Consider the following 19339-nt stretch of genomic DNA (forward strand, 5'->3'; position numbering starts at 1 on the left):
ATATATACATATATATATATATAGAGAGAGAGACTGCAAGGTGAAAGCAGGTGATGTTTCTAAGATGATGAAAGGTGATTGAATTGAATGAAAGAGTTAAAACAGGTTCCCGTTTTTCCAGGGACAGGGACAAATATTCAAAGAGTTAGTAAGAATTGGAAAGACTCTGCAGATGGAAAATATGACCAGGTAGCCTGGGCTGGAATGGAAAGTTTTCATGTACAGAGAGTGGATAACTGCCAGCTTATTACTGGGACCTCATACATGAAGGACACACGTTAGCGAATAGTTGATATTTGTGACTTTTTCAAGACCTCAAAAGAGGAAAGGGCAAGTTAGCACCACAGAGCTGCCCCTACAGCTTTCATCTTTCCTTTGTGTTGGGTGTTCTTGATTCGAGAAGAGGCTGCCTGGCAGGTGGGTTTGTAATCGGCAGCACCAAGAGGCTCACGAGGACCAAGATGCCGAGATCTAGGCCCTGCAACTAGCCAGGCACTCCCCTCTGGTTTGACTCCTTGGTCTTGACATTCTGCAAAAGTTCCATAAGATTCTTCACTCACCACTTTAACTGCTCAGACACCCACACACTCGTTTCTCTTTTTATGCTAATGCTAATTGGTGTTATGGGTGCATTTGGTCTAATGGCCTATTACATGTCTGCCTGTGCTGCCTCACAACTCTCTCTGAGTGAGAAGTGGTTAAGAGCGTGGATGCTGGAGCCAGCCTGTCTGGGTTCCAGTCCCGGCTCCATCACTTACCAGTCAGATGGCCCGTGCGCATGGTATTTAACCTCAGGTGCCTCAGTTTCCATCGCTTTAAAAATGGGGAGAATCGCAGCAGCATGCCTCGTGAGTTGTTGAGAAAAAGAGGGAACTTAATAAAGGTAAAGTATTCGGTAGCTTTCTGTTGTTTTGCTACCATCCAGAGTGGATGTTTCCTGAATCCTGATGCTTTCATATACCGTATATACTAGAGTATAAGGCGACCCGGATATCAGCCGAGGCACCGAATTTTACCACCAATCTGTAAGCAATTGGACATCGCCTTACAGAAGGGTCTTGGGGAGAAGATGGGCCAGTCAGTGCAGTGCAACACCGATGAAACAAACAGCTTTCCTCTGGTTCTTTAATGCTTCCTCCCTCCTCCCCACTCTCATGACCCTAATTCTACCTTACAAACCTGGCTAGACCGGAGCCTGTGCATGGGTACAGGTAAGAGCTGGAAACATGGGGAATATAGGACAGATAAACACCTAGGGACCAATATTGAGAGTGCTCATACCAGGATGATAAGGGGAAGGTAGGGGGAGAAAGGGAGAACCGATCACAATGACCTATCTATAACCCCCTCCCAGGGGATGGACAACAGACAGAGGGCTGGGGAGAGACATCAGACAGTGTAAGACATGAAAAAACTAATAATAATTTGTAAATTATCAAGAGTTCATGAAGGAGAGAGGGGAAGGGAGGGGGGAATATGAGGAGCTGATGCCAAGGGCTCAAGTATAAAGAAAATGCTTTGAAAACGATGATAGCAACATATGTACAAATGCGCTTGATACAATGGATGGATGTATGGATTGCGATAAGAGCTATATGAGCCCCAATAAAATGATTTTTATTTAATGTGCTGAAAAACTTGGCTTATACACAAGTGTACACTGTAGTTCGCTCAGTGGTGAAGCCTCCCAGTGTCTGCCGCATAGTAAATGTTCAGGTAATGCTCCCTTTGCTGCCCCTCCACCCTCTCACCTAGCTCATCCTAGCCGCTGTGTAAGGCTCCCTCTTTGATTCTGTTATCCTGAAGCTTGCTTTCTTGGCCCTCTGTCTGGTCTTGACATCCCCATCCTGCTTGTCCATCCTGACCCCTCATCAGTGGCGCATCTGCTCATGCCTGACTCCCTAATGAAGGCTTTCACCACATGGCCTAGCTCTTTGGGTTAGCTCGCTAGCCCCTCTGCCCCTCCATCCCTAGTCCACAAATTGCTGCTTTCAGACTTCCAACCCTTCCTCCCACTAATCCTTTATTATTCACAGAATAACCCACCCCTCTCTCTCTATCCTGCTGTGCCTCAGCTCTGGGCCTCTGTCTTCCTGCAGTGCCCTCAGCTCTTTATTCTCCTCAAATCCGTGCCTGTCTACAGTCTAGGAAATCTCATTTCTTTCCAGCAGCTTAGCAGGGCTCCACAGGAAGAAGCTTTCCTTCTTCATGTTGGTACTTTGGGGAAAGTTTACATCCAGTCCCTTCCCATGAGATGCTGGGCATTCTCGAATTCATCTGAAGGGGATATTTCTATATTTAAACTGCTGGACTCTCGTGGGGATTGCTAAGATAAAGCATATAAATCAGTTGGCACGGTACCCAGCTCCTGCAGGGCCAGCCTATCATCCGCCCATGCGTTCTGGCAGGAGGCTGTTTCATTGTGCGCACGTCTGTCTTTTCCCATGTGTGGCAGTTCTTACAGAAAAGGCAGCAAGTCAAATTCACCTGTGCGCACTTGCCAGCCCCCACAGCAGTGTTTTGTACATCTAAAGCGGTGGCTCTCACCCTTCCTAATGCCGTGGCGGCCCTTCAATACAGTTCCTCATGGTGTGGTGACCCCCAACCTTAAAAGTATTTTTGTTGGTCATTCCTAGCTGTAATTTTGCTATTGTTGTGAGCCATAATGGAAATACCTGATCTACAGGATGTATTTGTCCACCCCTGTGAAAGGGTCATTCGTCCCCCAAAGGGGTCGTGACCCACAGGTTGAGAAAGGCTGCTCTAACGCCGCTGATCAGTGCCTATGTTCCACCGATGCAACTCTCCCACTGCCCAGGCTCGAACTCTGTCATCCCAGACTGTTTAGCAGCCAAGTTGCAAAATTCGGCAATATTTAGCAATAGGCTCCCGTGAGCCAGAAGGCACTGGCTCTGACGGCTTTAGAGCCTGGTGGTAGTTGAACACTGGCTGCATTTGGTGGGCCACCGGCTGGGCTTCAATTTTTTGAAGTAAGAACACATGCCAAGCATTACCTCTTTACATCCGAATGAATTGAACACCAAGTCCAATGACAGTTGCTGCCTTTCTGAATAACGTAGCGTACCCTTCATGCAGGTCAGGGACATTCAAGACTGGAGTGCAGGAATCATTGTAAATCCCGTCACCTCTTTCCCCGTTTAATTGTCTGCTGGCTTTAGGTGTTTAGCTACTGGTTGGCATTATCTTTCAGTCAGGTGTCCTGCATTCCTGGGCCCATCGTCCCTCTTCGACCCTGCAGGCAGTGGAGAGGATTCCCTTGGGAAGATCACCTTTTTTTCAAATCATGGTTTTGGGAGCTCTAAGAGCTCTTACAACATTCCATCCTTCAAATGTTTCAAGCATATTTGTGCATATGTTGCCATCATCATTTTCTAAACATTTACCTTCTATTTGAACCCTTGGTATCGGCTCCTCTTTTTTCCCTCCCTTCCTACCTCCCACCCGCATGACCCTTTGTTACCTTATAAATTATTGGTGTTTTTATCTCTTACACCAACTGCTTTCTCCCTTCACCCAGGTTTCTGCTGTTCATCACACACCCCCGGGGGGATGGATTATGAGTGGTCTTTGTGATCAATTTCTCCTTTCTCCCCTCCTCCCCCATCTATGTATCATATATACTCGAGTATAAGGCGAGTTTTTCAGCACAATTTTATGCGGTTTTGTGGTAAAATTAGGTGCCTCAACTGATATTTTGGTCGACTTATACTCGAATATATATGCGTGTGTGTGTATGTATATATGTATATATATATAATTTTATCGGGGAATCATACAACTCTTATCACCATCCATATGTTCATCCATTGCGTCAAGTACATGTGTACATATGTTGCCATCGTCATTTTCAAAACATTTTTTTAACTTGAGCCCTTGGTATCAGCTCATTTCCCTTCCCCCATCTTCCTTCCCTCCCTCATGAACCCTTGATAATTTACACTTTTTTTCCAAGTCTTACACCGACTGCTGTCTGCCTTCACCTACTTTTTGTCGTCTGTCCCCCTGGAAGGGGTAATATGTAGCTCATTGTGATTGGTTCCCCGTCCTCTGACTCCTCCTTTTAAACGAGCTGCCAAGTCTTTCCTTCCTCTCTTTGGCCTGCGCCACGCCGGAGCAGCTCCTCAGGACACGTGAGAAGCCACTGGCATACGCATGTAAGGCAATGGGAAGCTCGGGTTGCGTCCTGCCCTCACGACGATTCCTTTCTTGTGCAGAGATTCTGAACGGTGCTGTGAGATTCAGCAATAACCACGTCCTCTGCCACGTGGAGACCATCCAGTGGCGAGACATTGTGGACAGTCATTTTATGCGCAACATGTCGCTGGACTTTCAGAACAATCTGGCCAACTGTGAGTATCCCACACACCCTCCCTCTCTGCCCCCAGGGCCTGGGAAGCCACGGGAGCTGTAGAATGTGGGGAGTGCGTAGTCGTGAGAGGAGGCGTGTGTAAATATCTATTTGAAGTGGCACTCGTCTGTTCAAGTTGTCATTGGACTGTCCATGACTCGTGGCAACGCTGTGTGTCAGAGGAGCGGGGTGCGCCCTAGGGTCTTCAATGGCGCACTGCTCAGTAGAAGACGGGCCATCCGGCCTTTCTTCTCAGGTAACTCTGAGTGAGCCTGAACCTTTGAGCTCTCGGTTAGCTGCCAAACCTCGTGATTGTTTGTGCCACTTAAGGACCTGTTAGTCTACGTCGTCAATAAATGATTTGCCACTTTGAAGAGTGTTTATTTAAGATGGATGTAAAAGTCTATTTTTGTGGGGGGGGGGGGGGCACTGCGTCCTTTTGGGTCCATTGGAAAGAGCCCGTTGCAGGGGGCATGGTGCAGGGCTCACTTGTCATTCCTGGCCTGAGGCTCTTTCCCAGCCTTTCTGGTGGAGGTTGGCCAGCCTCTGGTCTGCTTCTTGCTTGCTGCCAAGTCCCATAATGGCCCCGAAGCCTTCTGGGAACCTGGGGCTGGACTCTGTCCTCCTGGGGAAAGGCGCTGGCACTCTCTCTCGGAGCCTCCAGCAAGTGAGATGCGGGGCAGCAAGGGAGTTTGTCCTGTTTCCCTGAGCAGGACAGCCCACTCCCTGCTTTCGTCAACAATAAGGCACCTCACCCTCACGGGAGGGAGCGCGCTGGCCTGGCTCCCAGGCAGTAGGTTCGGGTTGACGCACTTGCCCCGCTGCCAGCTTTGTGTGACTTACCTTTACTACCAATCCCTGTGTGTCTGGGTCTTCCAATACTTCGGTGTCAAAAATGATCACCTCCTCCTGTGTCCAGGTGGTTCTATACCTCTGCAGTGGATGCATAGTTGGTGTTTGTTTTGGGTTTGGGTCTCAAACAGTTTGAAGCAAGCACGGATCTTCAAAATTATCAGCTAGAACCAATTTGTTTCATAGATACTTTATTCTGCCAGGTACCCAGAACGTACCAGGTACGCACACCCACTGTTTGCAAGAAACGGAAAGCTACATTTGAAACAGTTTGGTTTTACATTATCTAGCAGATCAAAGTAGATTTCCCCAACTCTTTGATGTATACCGAGAAGGCTAAATTGTTCACTTTTTTTTAAATACAAAATGCCAGCCAAATTGTTTATTTTTATAACAAAACAAGATCCCCCCAAAATGACATCTGCGGTACAGGTCTGAGCAGTGTGGGAAATTTACTGTGAATCGAATTTACAGGTGCCATTGGTTCCTAAGCTCACTTGCTCCCCTGATGGGTGTGGTGGTTTGAGCAAACAGAAGCACTGTCAAAGAAAGGGCTGGCAGTCTGCTTATGAAAATGCATTCCTTTTGAAAGCCCGGTGGAGCCTCCTTTTACTCTGCCATCTCTCCAGGCCTTGTCTGTTCTTAAGCCCCCCCCGGGGTTTGTCTGACTTAGAATCTACTTGAGAGGCAAGTGGTGCCTGAGCTCAGGGCTTCATTCCCAGCCACAGGCCTGAATCAGATCAGGCAACCCACAACAGCTCTTCCACACTCAGCACTGCCAGACTCCGGAAAACAACCCTCCAAGAAAAGGTTGGCGAAGGAGGATGGACAAGTTCATACAATAAACAAGATTCAGATGTACAACGCTATGAAATACAAAACATTGTGTTACTAGTTCAATAACAGGTCAGCTGATTAGCGGCACCGCAGCAGATACACTTCAAGAAGTGTCGCTGTAAAGACATCAGGGAAGAATGCATTGTGCAATAAATCCTCCTGGAATGATTAACCAATTAGTGGGAGAATACAAATGACAAACCCATACAGGAATTTTTTTAAGGGAGTCACAATGGAAAGTACAAAGCCACGGTCCACCTGACACAGCTAGTGTTTTCTTCATCCCTTCCCTGACAGTGGTAAGGTCAAAAGCATATCACCCTCCTTGTGGAAAATGAAATCTCGCTCCCTTGCCTAGAGCCTTTTAGACTGGCCCTGCACTACGTCTCAATAGCCTGTCCAAAATCTTATGAGATCATTTCATTGTTTTAAGGGTACAGGAGCCGAGATCCCTAGAGATTACATTGTGTGCTACAGCGGGACTTTATAATTGGTGTAATTGGGGATTTTAAGGCAGTATGCATGGATTTACTTGAAAAGAAAGTAAATTAAGTACAGATGTCATAACACCAGTATAAATTCCCTGAGCATAATAAATAAATATTAATAAAATATTTCATATATTTAAGGGCTACAGGATACATGAAGTTCAATATTTACAACCACAAGTTGAAGAAAACAAAGTCTGATGTTACTTTTAAAAAAACTGTTAAAGAAAAATGTAATGACAAATAGAAAAATATTGTGTAATATCAAATTGCCATGAAAAGGGCTTATATCCTTGTTTATATAGTCTTTGAAATCCTAGAAAAAACATGAACCTCCCCCCAAAATGAGTCAGGAGATAAGCAGACCACACAGATATGCACAGTAAGATGTTCCAAAATTAAAATAAAATGTTATTTCTTTTTGTAATTAAAAGGATAAGATTAGGGAACATCATTTCTGCCTTCACCAATGATTCCTTTTGACATGCAGACATCCAGATCTGCAGGGGTGTCCAGAAATGGGTATCCTCAAGTTCTGCCTATGGAAGTATAAGTTTTGGCAATACATGATGAAGCCTTTAAATATCTATGAATTTTACCTCTAGGGATAATAAGGAAAGAAAAAATAGAGTATTTGGAGTCACAAGGGAAGTAGGAAAATAGTCTTTAAAAGACTTTTTATTGCAGCCTTGTTTATAAAAACAGGGAACCAAATGATACATATAAAATTAAGAGATTTGTTTAAAATTGAAAGTTAGAAAGAGAACTAAAGGCATAGAAGAAGAGTCACAGTGTTTTATTAGGTTCAGTTCGGTTTGGTTTGAGCAAGGTTTTAAAAGAACATATACTGTTACACCAATTCTTATATCTGCATGTATTTGTATGTCTTTACTGGGGTAAACGCTTCATCTTTCTCCCTCAGAATAGCAGATAGGTTTGAACTGCCAACCTCAGAGCGAGCAGTTCTGTGCTTAATGCGCAGTGTCACTGGAGCACGCCTATTTGGGGAGGTCATAGGTAGTCTATACTAGAATTAGAGATAGAACTTGAATTTATTAGCTGGCAAATATTTACCCCTGTTATATAAAAATTCTGTTCAAGTATTTTTCGACTTATAAATCTATTATAAATATATGTAGTAGGAAGTTGGAAAATACAGAAATGCATAGGCCACAAAGTAAAAATAACTCATCACTTCACTATACAAAGACAGTCCCTCGTAGCATGTTTATGTATGAGGGGACTTCCACTAGTTTGTGGAAAACTTCCATGAGCTTTTCATTCCGTTTTTCCATGAACTTTTCGAAGCCCCACACCCCTCATGTATTGCCTCCCCCCCCCCTCTCTCCCTCTCCAATCCTGACCCTTTCTCCCTTGCCACCCTTCTGCACAGTAGAAAGCCAGGCCATCCACTTGCTGTCCCCCTTCCAGGGCTTTCAGGAGCCCAGGAGCACCAAGCAAACCCATCACCACATCACAGCAGATTAGAGGCTGGGCGGGCTTCACACTCACTTGGCAAATTGTCAGCTCTTCTGTAGGAAATCTAAATTCTCCCTTCGCTGGGAGATTGCTGGGTGGCAGTTCACCCTGCCTTGTCTTCACGGTAATAGAAACCTAGAAGACGGCTTGCTGTATAGGGATACAACAGGACTGTGAGCTAGCCAAATTGTGTGACTCTGATTTTTGTAAGGGGTCAAAAGCTTGGATCGATGCCATAATTTTCAAGCAGATTTCCGGCTGGCAGATGCATACCTGAGGTTTTAAGTACTCGATGAAAGTGTACACACCATCAGGATGTCCCCCTGTGGGAGACATCCGTGGCCTCTCTGGCACGGAGTCCAGGAGTTTGCGCTGACAGAGACGGTGCACTTGATCCAACCGCTCCGGTACGACTGGTTCCCCCAGTCACTTAGACTGCACGTAGAAAGAATGGCATGATTGTGTGTCAGAGACCCAACCGGACCAACACCCTGAGCATTATTACTGTGGGGAGCCATGGAGAATCAGCGAAGTTGAAGGAGCCTTCGTGGCAGAGTGGGTTAAGCATTGTGCAGGGACATGGGCCGTTGGAGCCTCCAGGCTTCCCTGCAGGAGAAAGAAAAGACTATACTCCCAGAGGGATCGACGCCTCAGAACCCCGAAGGGGTTGACTCCATGTCACTGGGTTTGGGTGACGCGAAATTTAAACCCCAGCTGTGTCACCTGTGACATCAGCGTGTCTGCGCCTCGGTCTCTACAGGGACGTGTAAATAAAAGTTCATGTCTCATCATTTTCTCTTCCCCGCATGGCTATCTTTTTAACCATCTTGCATCCAACCAACCAACAAAGCAGCCAACCAGAAAACAACTCCTGGTTCTTGAACATTAATTTGTACAAGCAGTCGGTTAGAGGGGTGGAGGGGGGGGGCGTCGGTGTTTCTTCACTGGGTCCCTTTCCCAGAGAGGGGAATTTAAGTCCTTCTTTTCTTTTCCACTCAGGCCAAAAGTGTGATCCAAACTGTCCCAATGGAAGCTGCTGGGGTGCAGGAGAGGAAAACTGCCAGAAACGTAAGTCAGGGAGAGAGTGTCCTCTGTCCCTTTCTGTTGCCCTTGGTGATTGCATGTGTCGTCCCTGTGAAGTCTCCAAAGAGCACGCTTGTATCTAAGGCCAGATGTCAGCAGGCATGTGAGTGACAGTCCTGCAGATCTCCCTGCAGGCGTTTCATCCAGGGTGAGCTCTCCCTGTCGCCTCAGGCTGTCACCAGTAAGTGAAAGCCAGCTATCTCTCACATCAGACAATGTGCGTAGGAAATGTTCCTTGGAATGAAAGATATGTCTCTGTCTGCATGAGTCATTCGACTGGGTGGTTGTTTGGTTGTTTGTTTTCCCCCTTTCTCTCTCTCTCTTAGTCTCCCTTTCCCCTCTCCTCCTTTGGTTCTCACTTATACAGAAGCATAAACCGTATTTAGCAAAAGGGTTTTTCTGAGGCCATCCTCCCTGAGTTAGGATAGACGGGTTAGCTTATCTGGGTGAGTTCCTAGCTCCAGGTTCTCAGTGGCCACGGAAAGCAGGGACACATCAGCCTAGAGACTGCCTGCCGTGAAGTTTAATGGAAGCATGATTGTGAAGTCCCTGTCAGCACAACTTCCTGGCAGAGACTCTTGTTATTTGTGTGGTATTTTCAGACTTTCCCTGAAACACTTAGTTCAAGCTAGTAGTTTAAGTATCTAGCCAGTCTAAAGGGCTAGCCTTGATCTAGTTCTCCCAAGCGAGGACCAAAGAATTAGAACAAAGGAAGGACAGTGATTAGACTTGATCTGGTCGAGAAAGTGAAGCGGCAGGATCACCAGATCCATCCCTTGCCCATCTTTGCATGGACGGTTTGCAAGTGCTCTGTCACCTCCCCGCCAACCATCCCTCCTTCCGCCGGTTGCTCTTCAGCTCATGGGTCACCTCTGCTCCCTTTTCAGTGACCAAAATCATCTGTGCCCAGCAGTGTTCGGGACGCTGCCGAGGCAAGTCCCCCAGTGACTGCTGCCACAACCAGTGTGCCTCCGGCTGCACGGGTCCCCGGGAGAGCGACTGCCTGGTGAGAGAGCACTGTTCCACTGCCCGGGTGTCACTACACACTGCATCCCCACGCAAAAGTACCATGGAAGGTCTCGCTGCCCAGGATTTAATAGACAGCTAGGGATATTCATTGCCCTTTGCCATGTGACAAGATTTATTTGATTATCTTGCCTCCGTCACTTACTGGGTAACCTTGGGCAAATTTTATAACCTCTTTGCCTCAATTTCCAAATCTGACCATTGGGCATTGTAAAGTATTTTCTTTTTTTATTTAATGTGATCAGTGTGAGATCGATGGCTAGCACCTAGACCTAGAATGAGCACTAAACACATATTTGTAGGCATTATATTTATGGTTGTCATCACTACCACCAGCATTGGAATTGTCATGAGATTGAGTGTTTCGCCTGCTTCTGGTCACGGATCTAGAATTTGAGTCTGTAACACCCCAAATCGAATCTCCATACACAGAGCTGTTCAGAGACCAATGCAGAGCTATGGAGATCGCCGTGACATGGCTGGGACTACATTGAAATTATCTGACCCTAATCCCTCCTTCTTTCTACCGCCTTACAAGATACTCCTCAGCTGAATCTTCGTATGGGGTCTAGAAGTACACACTCTGTCCCTGTCGGCCCAGAAAGCTTCCGTGTAAACCTTGAGCTGTTCTATGCTGGTCTGTGGGCACCTCACATAGGTGTCCCTCAGATGGGGCCAGCTATAGCGGATATGCATCCTGGAGCCAGCGTCAAGATCATGGGATAGTCCCCAAGTGTGGTTGGGACGCCCCTCTCCAGCAAAGGAGACCCCCCCTTTAAACTTTAACCTATTCGGTCAGTGTGACTCAGCCCTCCGGAAGCTTCTAAACCCTGAAACCAGAGATACTAGGACTGATTCTAATGTACAGCTCTAAGCAAAAGACCTTGCAGGTGATACTGAGTAACCAAGTACCATCTAGGGTGCTTCCAAAAGCTCCTGGGAACATTATTGAATCTTTCACTTCCATCTTTCCACAAAATGTTTGAAGACCTCTAATATTTGGCAGACCTTTTTGCATGACAGCTTTCGTAGCTCAGACAATAAGGAAAGTCCAATATAATTGTGTTTTAAAAGTACTTTTGCTCCCTGAGTATTATTATAATGTGTGGATTTCCCCAAAATTTTGTAAATTAATAATGAAGAGATAAGTTTTCTCTAAGATAATACTCATATAATATCAGAGATAGGACAGTATTTGACCCAAAAATGGAGACCCCATTTTTGCACAACACACACATTGCACATTTTCCCAAACAGTACAACATCCTCACCAATTAGTCTCCTGTGCACCTTATATGTATGTGTGTATTACTTATGTGGACACATTTACATGTGAAAGAGGTACGGTGTACTTTTAAGAGACAGATTGTCTCTGACTCTACTGAAAGCACTTGCCTAAATTTTCCACTCTCGTGAACACCCGATCATTAAGCTCCGTAGCACGAGCTTCCCAGCAGGGCTCAACAATAGCTGTAGATATCTGATTGCTATTGCTCTGTGCTTCAACCATTTCCAGTAATGAGTCTGACCTCCCTGGCTTGCCGTCCTTTCTGTGACAGATTTGCCGCAGGTTTCGAGACGAAGCCACGTGCAAGGACACCTGTCCACCATTAATGCTCTACAACCCCACCACGTACCAGATGGATGTCAATCCGGAGGGGAAATACAGCTTTGGCGCCACTTGTGTGAAAAAATGCCCACGTGAGTTACATGTGATGAACCCTGGACACCACTGTCTCTGAACCTCTCATGTGGAAGGTGGTTGGTGTGTTTGCCTTGCGGTCACAGGGGAAAGCGTGTGCTATCTAGTGCCGTGGGGCAGGGCCAGGGCCTTGTCTGAAGAACACAGCGGTGTGCTGGACAGCACGAAGCACTGCTCGCGGAGACCAGCGCTCCCCGCTCACAGGGTGAGGCCCAGGTGGGATCTCGTGGTGTGCAGACCCAGAGGAAGGATACCTACTACTCGTCCCTCTGGACCCTGAAAGCCTGTTCCAGGGGCCCAGAGTATTCCATTTCCCAATGGACAGCAAATCATGGTCCACTAGCCCATTTCTCTTTGTTGTTACCAAGCCTTTGTGGAACAGAACACTGGATTGTAGAGTATGTCAGAAAACCTCCCTGATTTCTCCAGTTCTTTAAATTCTGGTAAAAGGCCTGTTGGGACTGGTTTTGTTTGGGATTGGGTTTTTGTGGTGATTTTGCATTCTAGTAGCCAGTAGGATTGGGGGAAATGGTGACGTGAGTTAGAAAGTGAACAGTTAGTTAATTAAAGGGCTTTAGAAACCAGCCTTGAGGTGCATGAGGTGAGATTCATTAAGAAACAAAATTTTAAAGAACAGTTCTGATAGGAAGATTGATCCTACCAGATTTGTGCTCCAGATTTTATCTGGTACAAAAATAAATTAAACACAATAACAAGCCAGTGAACGGTAATGGGGAATGGGGATAAAGCTTCTGCCATGGTATCGAACAGAGATACGACCTTTGAGATGGATCCTAAGAGAGCTTCAAACCCCACCACCAGCCCAATAGAGAGCAAAGTAAGAATGTTCTTTGAGGGGAAACAAAAGCAGACAAGTCACACAAGATTCCCAATGTCCAGCAATGTTAACGAGAAGCTAGTTACTGAATTCAAGCCTGGGACACATTCCTAGGAAATAAAGCAGTATACATGTTATATGCATACATTTTTCTCCAAGGGTAAAGGAGGCAAGAAGAAGGAGAGCCCCTTGATCCTTCCAGGACTCCACTAATAAAGTATCCCCAGATCCTGAGAGACACGAGGTGTCCAGCACAGACCGAAATGTCACGCCAACCACAGGAGTAGAGTGGTCTTGGTTCAGAGTCACGCTGGTTTAATGAACACCAGACCAGAGCATGTACCCAGATACAGACAAGAGATAAGAGCACATGACACACCGGAAGGGAAGTAATGATACCAGGAAGATAGGGGAAAGGTGGAGAGAGGAGGGAAGGAACTGAGTACAATGACTGACACATACCCACACACACACACACCCTTCTTGGGGGGTGGGTGGGAACAACAGAAAACAGGGGAATGGAGACGGTGGCCAGCGTAAGATATGAAAATAATAATAATTTATAATTAATCTAGGGTCACGAGGGTAGCAAGGGGGAGGGAGGGAAAAAAGAGGAGCTGATACCAAAGGGTCAAAACAGAAAGTAAATGTTTAGAAAATGATGATGATGGCAACGTATGTACAAATATGCTTGATACAATTGATGCATGATGTTTGAAGAGCTGTAAGAGCCCCCAATAATATGATCTTTTTAGAAAAATAAAGCTTAAATAATAAATCAATCAGTCCACACTTAAGCTTTAGCTGCAAGTGCTGTGATAAAACGTATATGGATGGGCTAAGGAGTGGGAGCGATGAGCTTCCAAGAGGAACTTGAAACCCATGAGCACGCAGAGTATGTTCTCCCTAACCCTTCAATTCGGTGCCTGTGAGGAAATATCTCGATTTCCCCAGAGGATAGTGTGGAGTGCGTAGCCTCTTGAACTTGATTCCCGTTCCGGTTGCCACCTTCCCTCCTTTTGTCTTCCAGCCAGAGGATTACAGGCGCTTCTCATCAGCCCCTTTGTCCGTGGGACGTGTGAACATGTGTGTGAGGTCCAGGGACACCTGGTCCCGCTTTCACCACCTGCCTTTCCTGTCTCCTCCCCAGATAACTATGTGGTGACAGACCACGGGTCCTGTGTCCGTTCCTGCAGCACTGACAGCTACGAGGTGGAGGAGGATGGCATCCACAAGTGTAAAAAGTGTGAGGGGCTGTGTCCGAAAGGTAGAAACTGATCTTCCTTTTCCCTTGGAAGTAGCGTTGCCTCCTGTCACCTGGTCCCCTTCAAGCCCTTCAGCATGCTTAGTAGAGCTTTGAATAAACTCTTTCTGCATATTCAGTTACGTGTTTTTTTCTGTACCCCGTGGGCTGTACTTCCTCAGAATATCCTCAGTGTCAATTTCCACCTATTTATCGTTTATAAAAAAACTGCCATATTTAAAAAAATTTTCCATATTGCTTAACTTTCTCCATATTTTGATCAATACATGGATGTATATGTCTTTTGGCTTATGTATTTTTTTACCAAACTAAACTAGTAGTTACTATTACTTTTCACTCCTTAACATATGACAACATATATTTCTTAAAAACACAAAGTCTTCTGTATCAAAGCCCATCTCATACTAAGTCAACATTGATTCAATAAAACCCCGCCACTGCCATCAAGTCGCATCTGGCTCCGAGTGACCCACAGAGCATTTCTGAGGCTGCACGCCTTTTATTGAGGCCGATAACCTCATCGTTCTCCCATGGAGTGGCTGGTAGTTTTGAACCCCTGACTCTCGTGTCTGTGTCTGTAGATCAGTGTTTACCCAGCCATGCCACCGGGACTCCTTATTGATTCAAGAGTTTCCTACTGCTCTATTTCACTGGAATTCTACGTTCCCAGTGAGTTACTGGTGCTGGCTTGTCTTTCTCTCTTAAATTGCACAAAGGGCCATGGGCTTCATCTTCAGTTAAGAAGAATTTCTCAGGTCCCTTCTCTCTCCAAGTTTTGGGTTGTTTTTTGTCCGATGTCTCATGACATTGGGTTGGGTTTTTGTTTTGTTTTTTGTTTTTTGTTTTTGCTTTGCTCTGAGAGACTTTATTTCCCAGAGCAGTGTTAGGTTAGAGTTACAGAAAAGTGGAGTAGGAAGAAGAGGTCCCATGTGTGCCTATACAGCTCACTTCTTGCCGTGAGAGTCTGCTGGAAAGCAGTGGGTTCCACTTTGCGGTTTGGTGTAGTCCATTTGTCATATGTGATGAACCATGATTGATAGACTATGACTAACTGGAGCCCATTGTTTATTTGAAGGTTTGCTCTTTGCGTTGCACACTCCCATGGCTTCTCACAAACACTTCCACGTGACCATAACTATCTTATCATATATCTATATCATATATATATATTCCCTGTTTTTTCTGTGCCTGCTGTAGCTTAAAAGTTTTGAAACAATTGCTTCAAAGAAATGGAAGATTTGTTATTAAAAATAAAAGCTTTTTCCACTCCCTTTCTATTTCCTTTTAGCTGCCTGACTCTGGTTTGGCAGTCAGGTTCTTTGAATTCTAAACAATTCTAAAGACTGGATTTCACAACCAGTTGCTAGATGGATGTGACACTATAGAAGGTGTGAGTGAGACAACTAAGGCAGGCCTCATTAGGGCCACTCGCTGCTCAGGACAAGAGCTGAGGCTGAGGCTGAGGCTGAGGCTGAGGCAGAGCCTGAGGCTGAGGCTGAGGCTGAGGCAGGGCCTGAGGCTGAGGCTGAGGCAGAGGCAGAGACTGAGGCTGAGACAGGCATGTGGAGATCCGGAATTGACCACAAGGACAAGGTCAGCATCAAGGGACTCCTGAAAGAGAGCATTGGTGGGAGTGGTGGGGGGGACAGGGGAGAAGAGGGGTGATTGCCTCTGCAGGAAGGTGTGGGGGTAGGGACATCTCTAAAGGAAGAGGCTAAAGTGAAGCTTGCAGTCTGCTGTGGGGGTGCAGTTAGACTTTGAAAGATCGTGCTTCCATTAAGAATGATATTATGGTAGCAAAAAAAATTGCTCTTTACATTCCCAAGAGGGAAAGCTTGAGAGGGAGGGAGAAGCTTCATGATGGAGATGGGATTTGGGTGGGGATTCAGGAGTGGAAATGAATTAATGAATAGCCTTGGCATGTATGTATGCAAAGGGACATTCGGACAGACAGATGTGGTAATAAAATGTAGGGAAACACAGGAGGAAAAAAGCAGCTAGCCACCTGATAAGCGTTATGATACCAATTGATAAATCACATTGGAAAGCCATTAAAATCATATCCGAGAGTAATTTTAATGCTAGAAGAAAGGTTCATGGCAGAGTAAACTTTTTTTTTTTATTTCAGCTTAAATATCGAGTAGGATAACAGGAAAAGTCCCAAAGTATTAGATATAGGTGCAGGAATGTCTGATGATTTTCCTTCTCGTTCATCTTCTGGGTCTTCAACCTTCTTTTCGGTGAACACATCTCCCCTTTTCTTACTGTCGGTAAATATACATCTATGACCAGCCACATTGCCATGTCAACGTTCCTCGGCTGTACAAGTAGTTAAAACTAATTATGTTCCACATGTCATTTAACCTTCCCCAGACACTTGTCATTTTTATACCATGTGTGCACAGTGGTGTTTCCGAACAGAAGGTAACCCCGCAGAACCAGCGGGAGGCAATGGAAAGGCAGAGAGGGTGGGGTCGCGGGGTCCCTGGTGAAAGCTGCTCCAACACAAGCAGGTCTGAAGGCCTGAGGAGGACAGGAAGCAACCGCCCTGCTTCCACGGAGGCGGGGACCACATGCCCTTCTCTCGCCCTGGCGACTGAATGAGAGGAGGGAGACAGTATTGATACCGTGGTGGAGTGAGCCTTTCCTGCTGGTCTTCAGTCCTGAAACCTGCTCCTGCTGAGCCACTTTCCAACTGGGGGCAACGCCACCTGTGTCGAGTAGAACTGCATTCCGGAGGGCTCCCAGTGGATGCTTTTCTTAAAAGAGTCGCCCATCCTTTCTTCTAAGATGGCTATAGGTGGGCTTTGGGGGCCAACAGAGTTATTCAGCCAACGCGAGTGGAATAATGATCTCTCTTATCTTGACAGTGTGCAATGGAATTGGAATTGGTGAGTTTAAAGACACGCTGTCCATAAATGCTACAAACATTAAGCACTTCAAAAATTGCACGTCGATCAGCGGAGATCTTCATATTCTGCCAGTGGCATTTAGGGGGTAAGTAACAGATGCAATTACCAGTACAAATAGAAAGCCATCACCACCTGCTTCTTTTTTGTTTTTTAAAGGAATTGCTATTCCATATTTTTTATGTGCTACTTTCTCTTTTTGTTTTTTTTAAGTATTTTATTAGGGACTCATACAACTCTTATCACATTCCATACATCCATCCATTATGTCAAGCACATTTGTACATTCTTTGCCCTCATCATTTTCAAAGCATTTGCTCTCCACTTAAGCCCTTTGCATCAGGTCCTCTTTTTTTTTTCCTCCATCCCCGCTCCCCACTCCCTCATGAGCTCTTGATAATTTATAAATTATTATTTTGTCCTATCTTGTCCTGTCCAACATCTCCCTTCACCCCCTTTTCTGTTGTCCGTCCCCCAGGGAGGAGGTCACATGTAGATCCTTGTAATCAGTTCTCCCTTTCCAACCCACTCTCCCTCTACCCTCCCAGTATCGCCCCTCACACCCCTGGTCCTGAAGGTATCATCCACCCTGGATTCCCTGTGCCTCCAGCTCCTATCTGCACAACCTGCTTCTTTAACGGATGCTGATAGTTAATCAAGAATCATCCTGTTATTTGTTTCAGTGACTCCTTCACACGCACGCCACCTCTAGATCCGAAGGAACTGGACATTCTTAAAACTGTCAAGGAAATAACAGGTTTGTTTTCTCCTGTGATATGAACATAAGGGGGAAGTCCGTGTTTTATGAGGCACCGTCTGTCAAATGCCCTTGCTACGAAGGTGCCAGTTCATTCTTGCACAGGCTTGTTCCCAACACAATGTGCTTCAACACGTCTTGACCATCACTGGATGGCTGCAAACAAGCTTTCTCAGCAATACGACTTCCCCTAGTCTCATTACGGTGCCTACAAAAAAAACAGAATGGGCTGTAAAAGCAGTGGCCTTGGAGGGGCTCTGATGGGCCAATTAAATCCAAGGTTAGCCAGCTGTTTCTTTTGGATTCCAAAGAGGTCATCTTGATAGACTTTTCTTAAAGGACACAGGACAGCCATGGGAGCTTTAAGAAGAAGCTTTAGGAAGATGGGTAACTGCACTGGTGAGAAAGAGCAAGGAGAGGAACACCACGAATTGTTTCCCCTCAGAGGGCACCTGCTCATTCTTCAAGTGCAGCCAAGGTGGCCCTGTCACCCTCTCCACTGTACACCAGTGATCTTCCCACCGCCGCCACCACTACCGCCAGGCTTCTTTGGCTCTCCAAACTCAAAGAGTACTCAGCAGGAGCATAAGCAGAGTCCTTCGAGGGCGCCAAAACAGTCGACCTGGCATGTTGTTTGTTGTAAATCAGAAATCGTAGAGTTGTTTGGGACCATTAGCGAGGTGGACACACTGCCTTTAGAACTATGTAGACCTAGATGGAGGACATGCTAAGAAACAACAGTTTCCCGTGGTGATACTTTTGGAGATTGGTTTGAAATAAACACAGCGAGTATGTAATGACAGTGCCATAAATGGCTGCTATCCTGGGGAACAGACACCTGTTAGGTGTTGTCAAATGTGGAGCCAAATAACGGCCCCAGGACCTCAGCACAATAGGGATGGCCTGTTGGGCGGGTTAGACTTTAGGAGCCATGTAACAAGAGTCGGTAATTCTACAGAAGCATCAGAATGCTTGCTGACAAGTTTTTCCCTGGTTTGCGCATGCAAATGTGGTTTTGTTTTATTTTGTTTTCCAATCGAAAAGATCCAAAGAATCACATCTAAAGTTTTCACATTTGCTGCTCATAATATAATTCACGAGGCTCCTAGAATGATATCCCATACAAAAAAGGAATGTGTATCTGGGAGGGGTTTTTCCTGGGGATTTGGGGGTATACGAACCCCAGGATTGATGAACTTATAGAGACAGCAAATAGAATAAGGTTTTCTGAGAGGTATAGCGTGGTGGGGGGGGGAGGGGGTAAAGAAGAGCTGATATCACGGAGCTCAAGAAGGAAGAGAATGATTTGAAACTGGTGGTGGTAGCAATTGTACAATACTGCTTGACATGACTGGGCTATAGAATGGATGATATCTATATTAGCTCCCAATAAAATGGGTGAAAAAAAAGAAAAGTGGAAATAATAAAGGGAAACAAAATAGTCAACCTATCTTCCCTGTATGTTTGGGGGCCGGGGGGAGGGCAGTGATAAAGAATGACACAACTGCTGTCTTGACATGTTATCAATTGTAGAGCACAGCATTCTTTAGGGAAAGGTTGGAGATGAAAACAGCTCACTCAGATGTGTATAATAGACCTAGAGGGAAGTTATGGTGTTGTGTTATCTGGGTAGACTAGAGAAATAAATTCATGGGCACACTCATATGTGTATAAGAAAGAGCTTTATATACAAGAACAACTACATTAAGAAAGCTTTCCAGCTCAGTCCTGTCTA

General features: G+C 45.7%; 1 protein-coding gene across 2 annotated transcripts in view; it reads left to right on the forward strand.

Moving 5' to 3' along the window:
• Positions 1-19339, forward strand: part of EGFR (epidermal growth factor receptor) — a 210259-nt gene that overhangs the window by 136412 nt on the left and 54508 nt on the right. For both annotated transcript variants that reach the window (XM_075558154.1, XM_075558156.1), the window contains exons 4-10: positions 4236-4370; positions 9025-9093; positions 9996-10114; positions 11694-11835; positions 13825-13941; positions 16809-16935; positions 17531-17604. In XM_075558154.1, coding sequence (XP_075414269.1) covers positions 4236-4370; positions 9025-9093; positions 9996-10114; positions 11694-11835; positions 13825-13941; positions 16809-16935; positions 17531-17604 — 783 coding nt within the window. The remainder of the gene's footprint in view (positions 1-4235; positions 4371-9024; positions 9094-9995; positions 10115-11693; positions 11836-13824; positions 13942-16808; positions 16936-17530; positions 17605-19339) is intronic.

This window comes from Tenrec ecaudatus, chromosome 9, assembly GCF_050624435.1.
Source record: "Tenrec ecaudatus isolate mTenEca1 chromosome 9, mTenEca1.hap1, whole genome shotgun sequence".
In the NCBI taxonomy this organism is placed as follows: domain Eukaryota; kingdom Metazoa; phylum Chordata; class Mammalia; order Afrosoricida; family Tenrecidae; genus Tenrec; species Tenrec ecaudatus.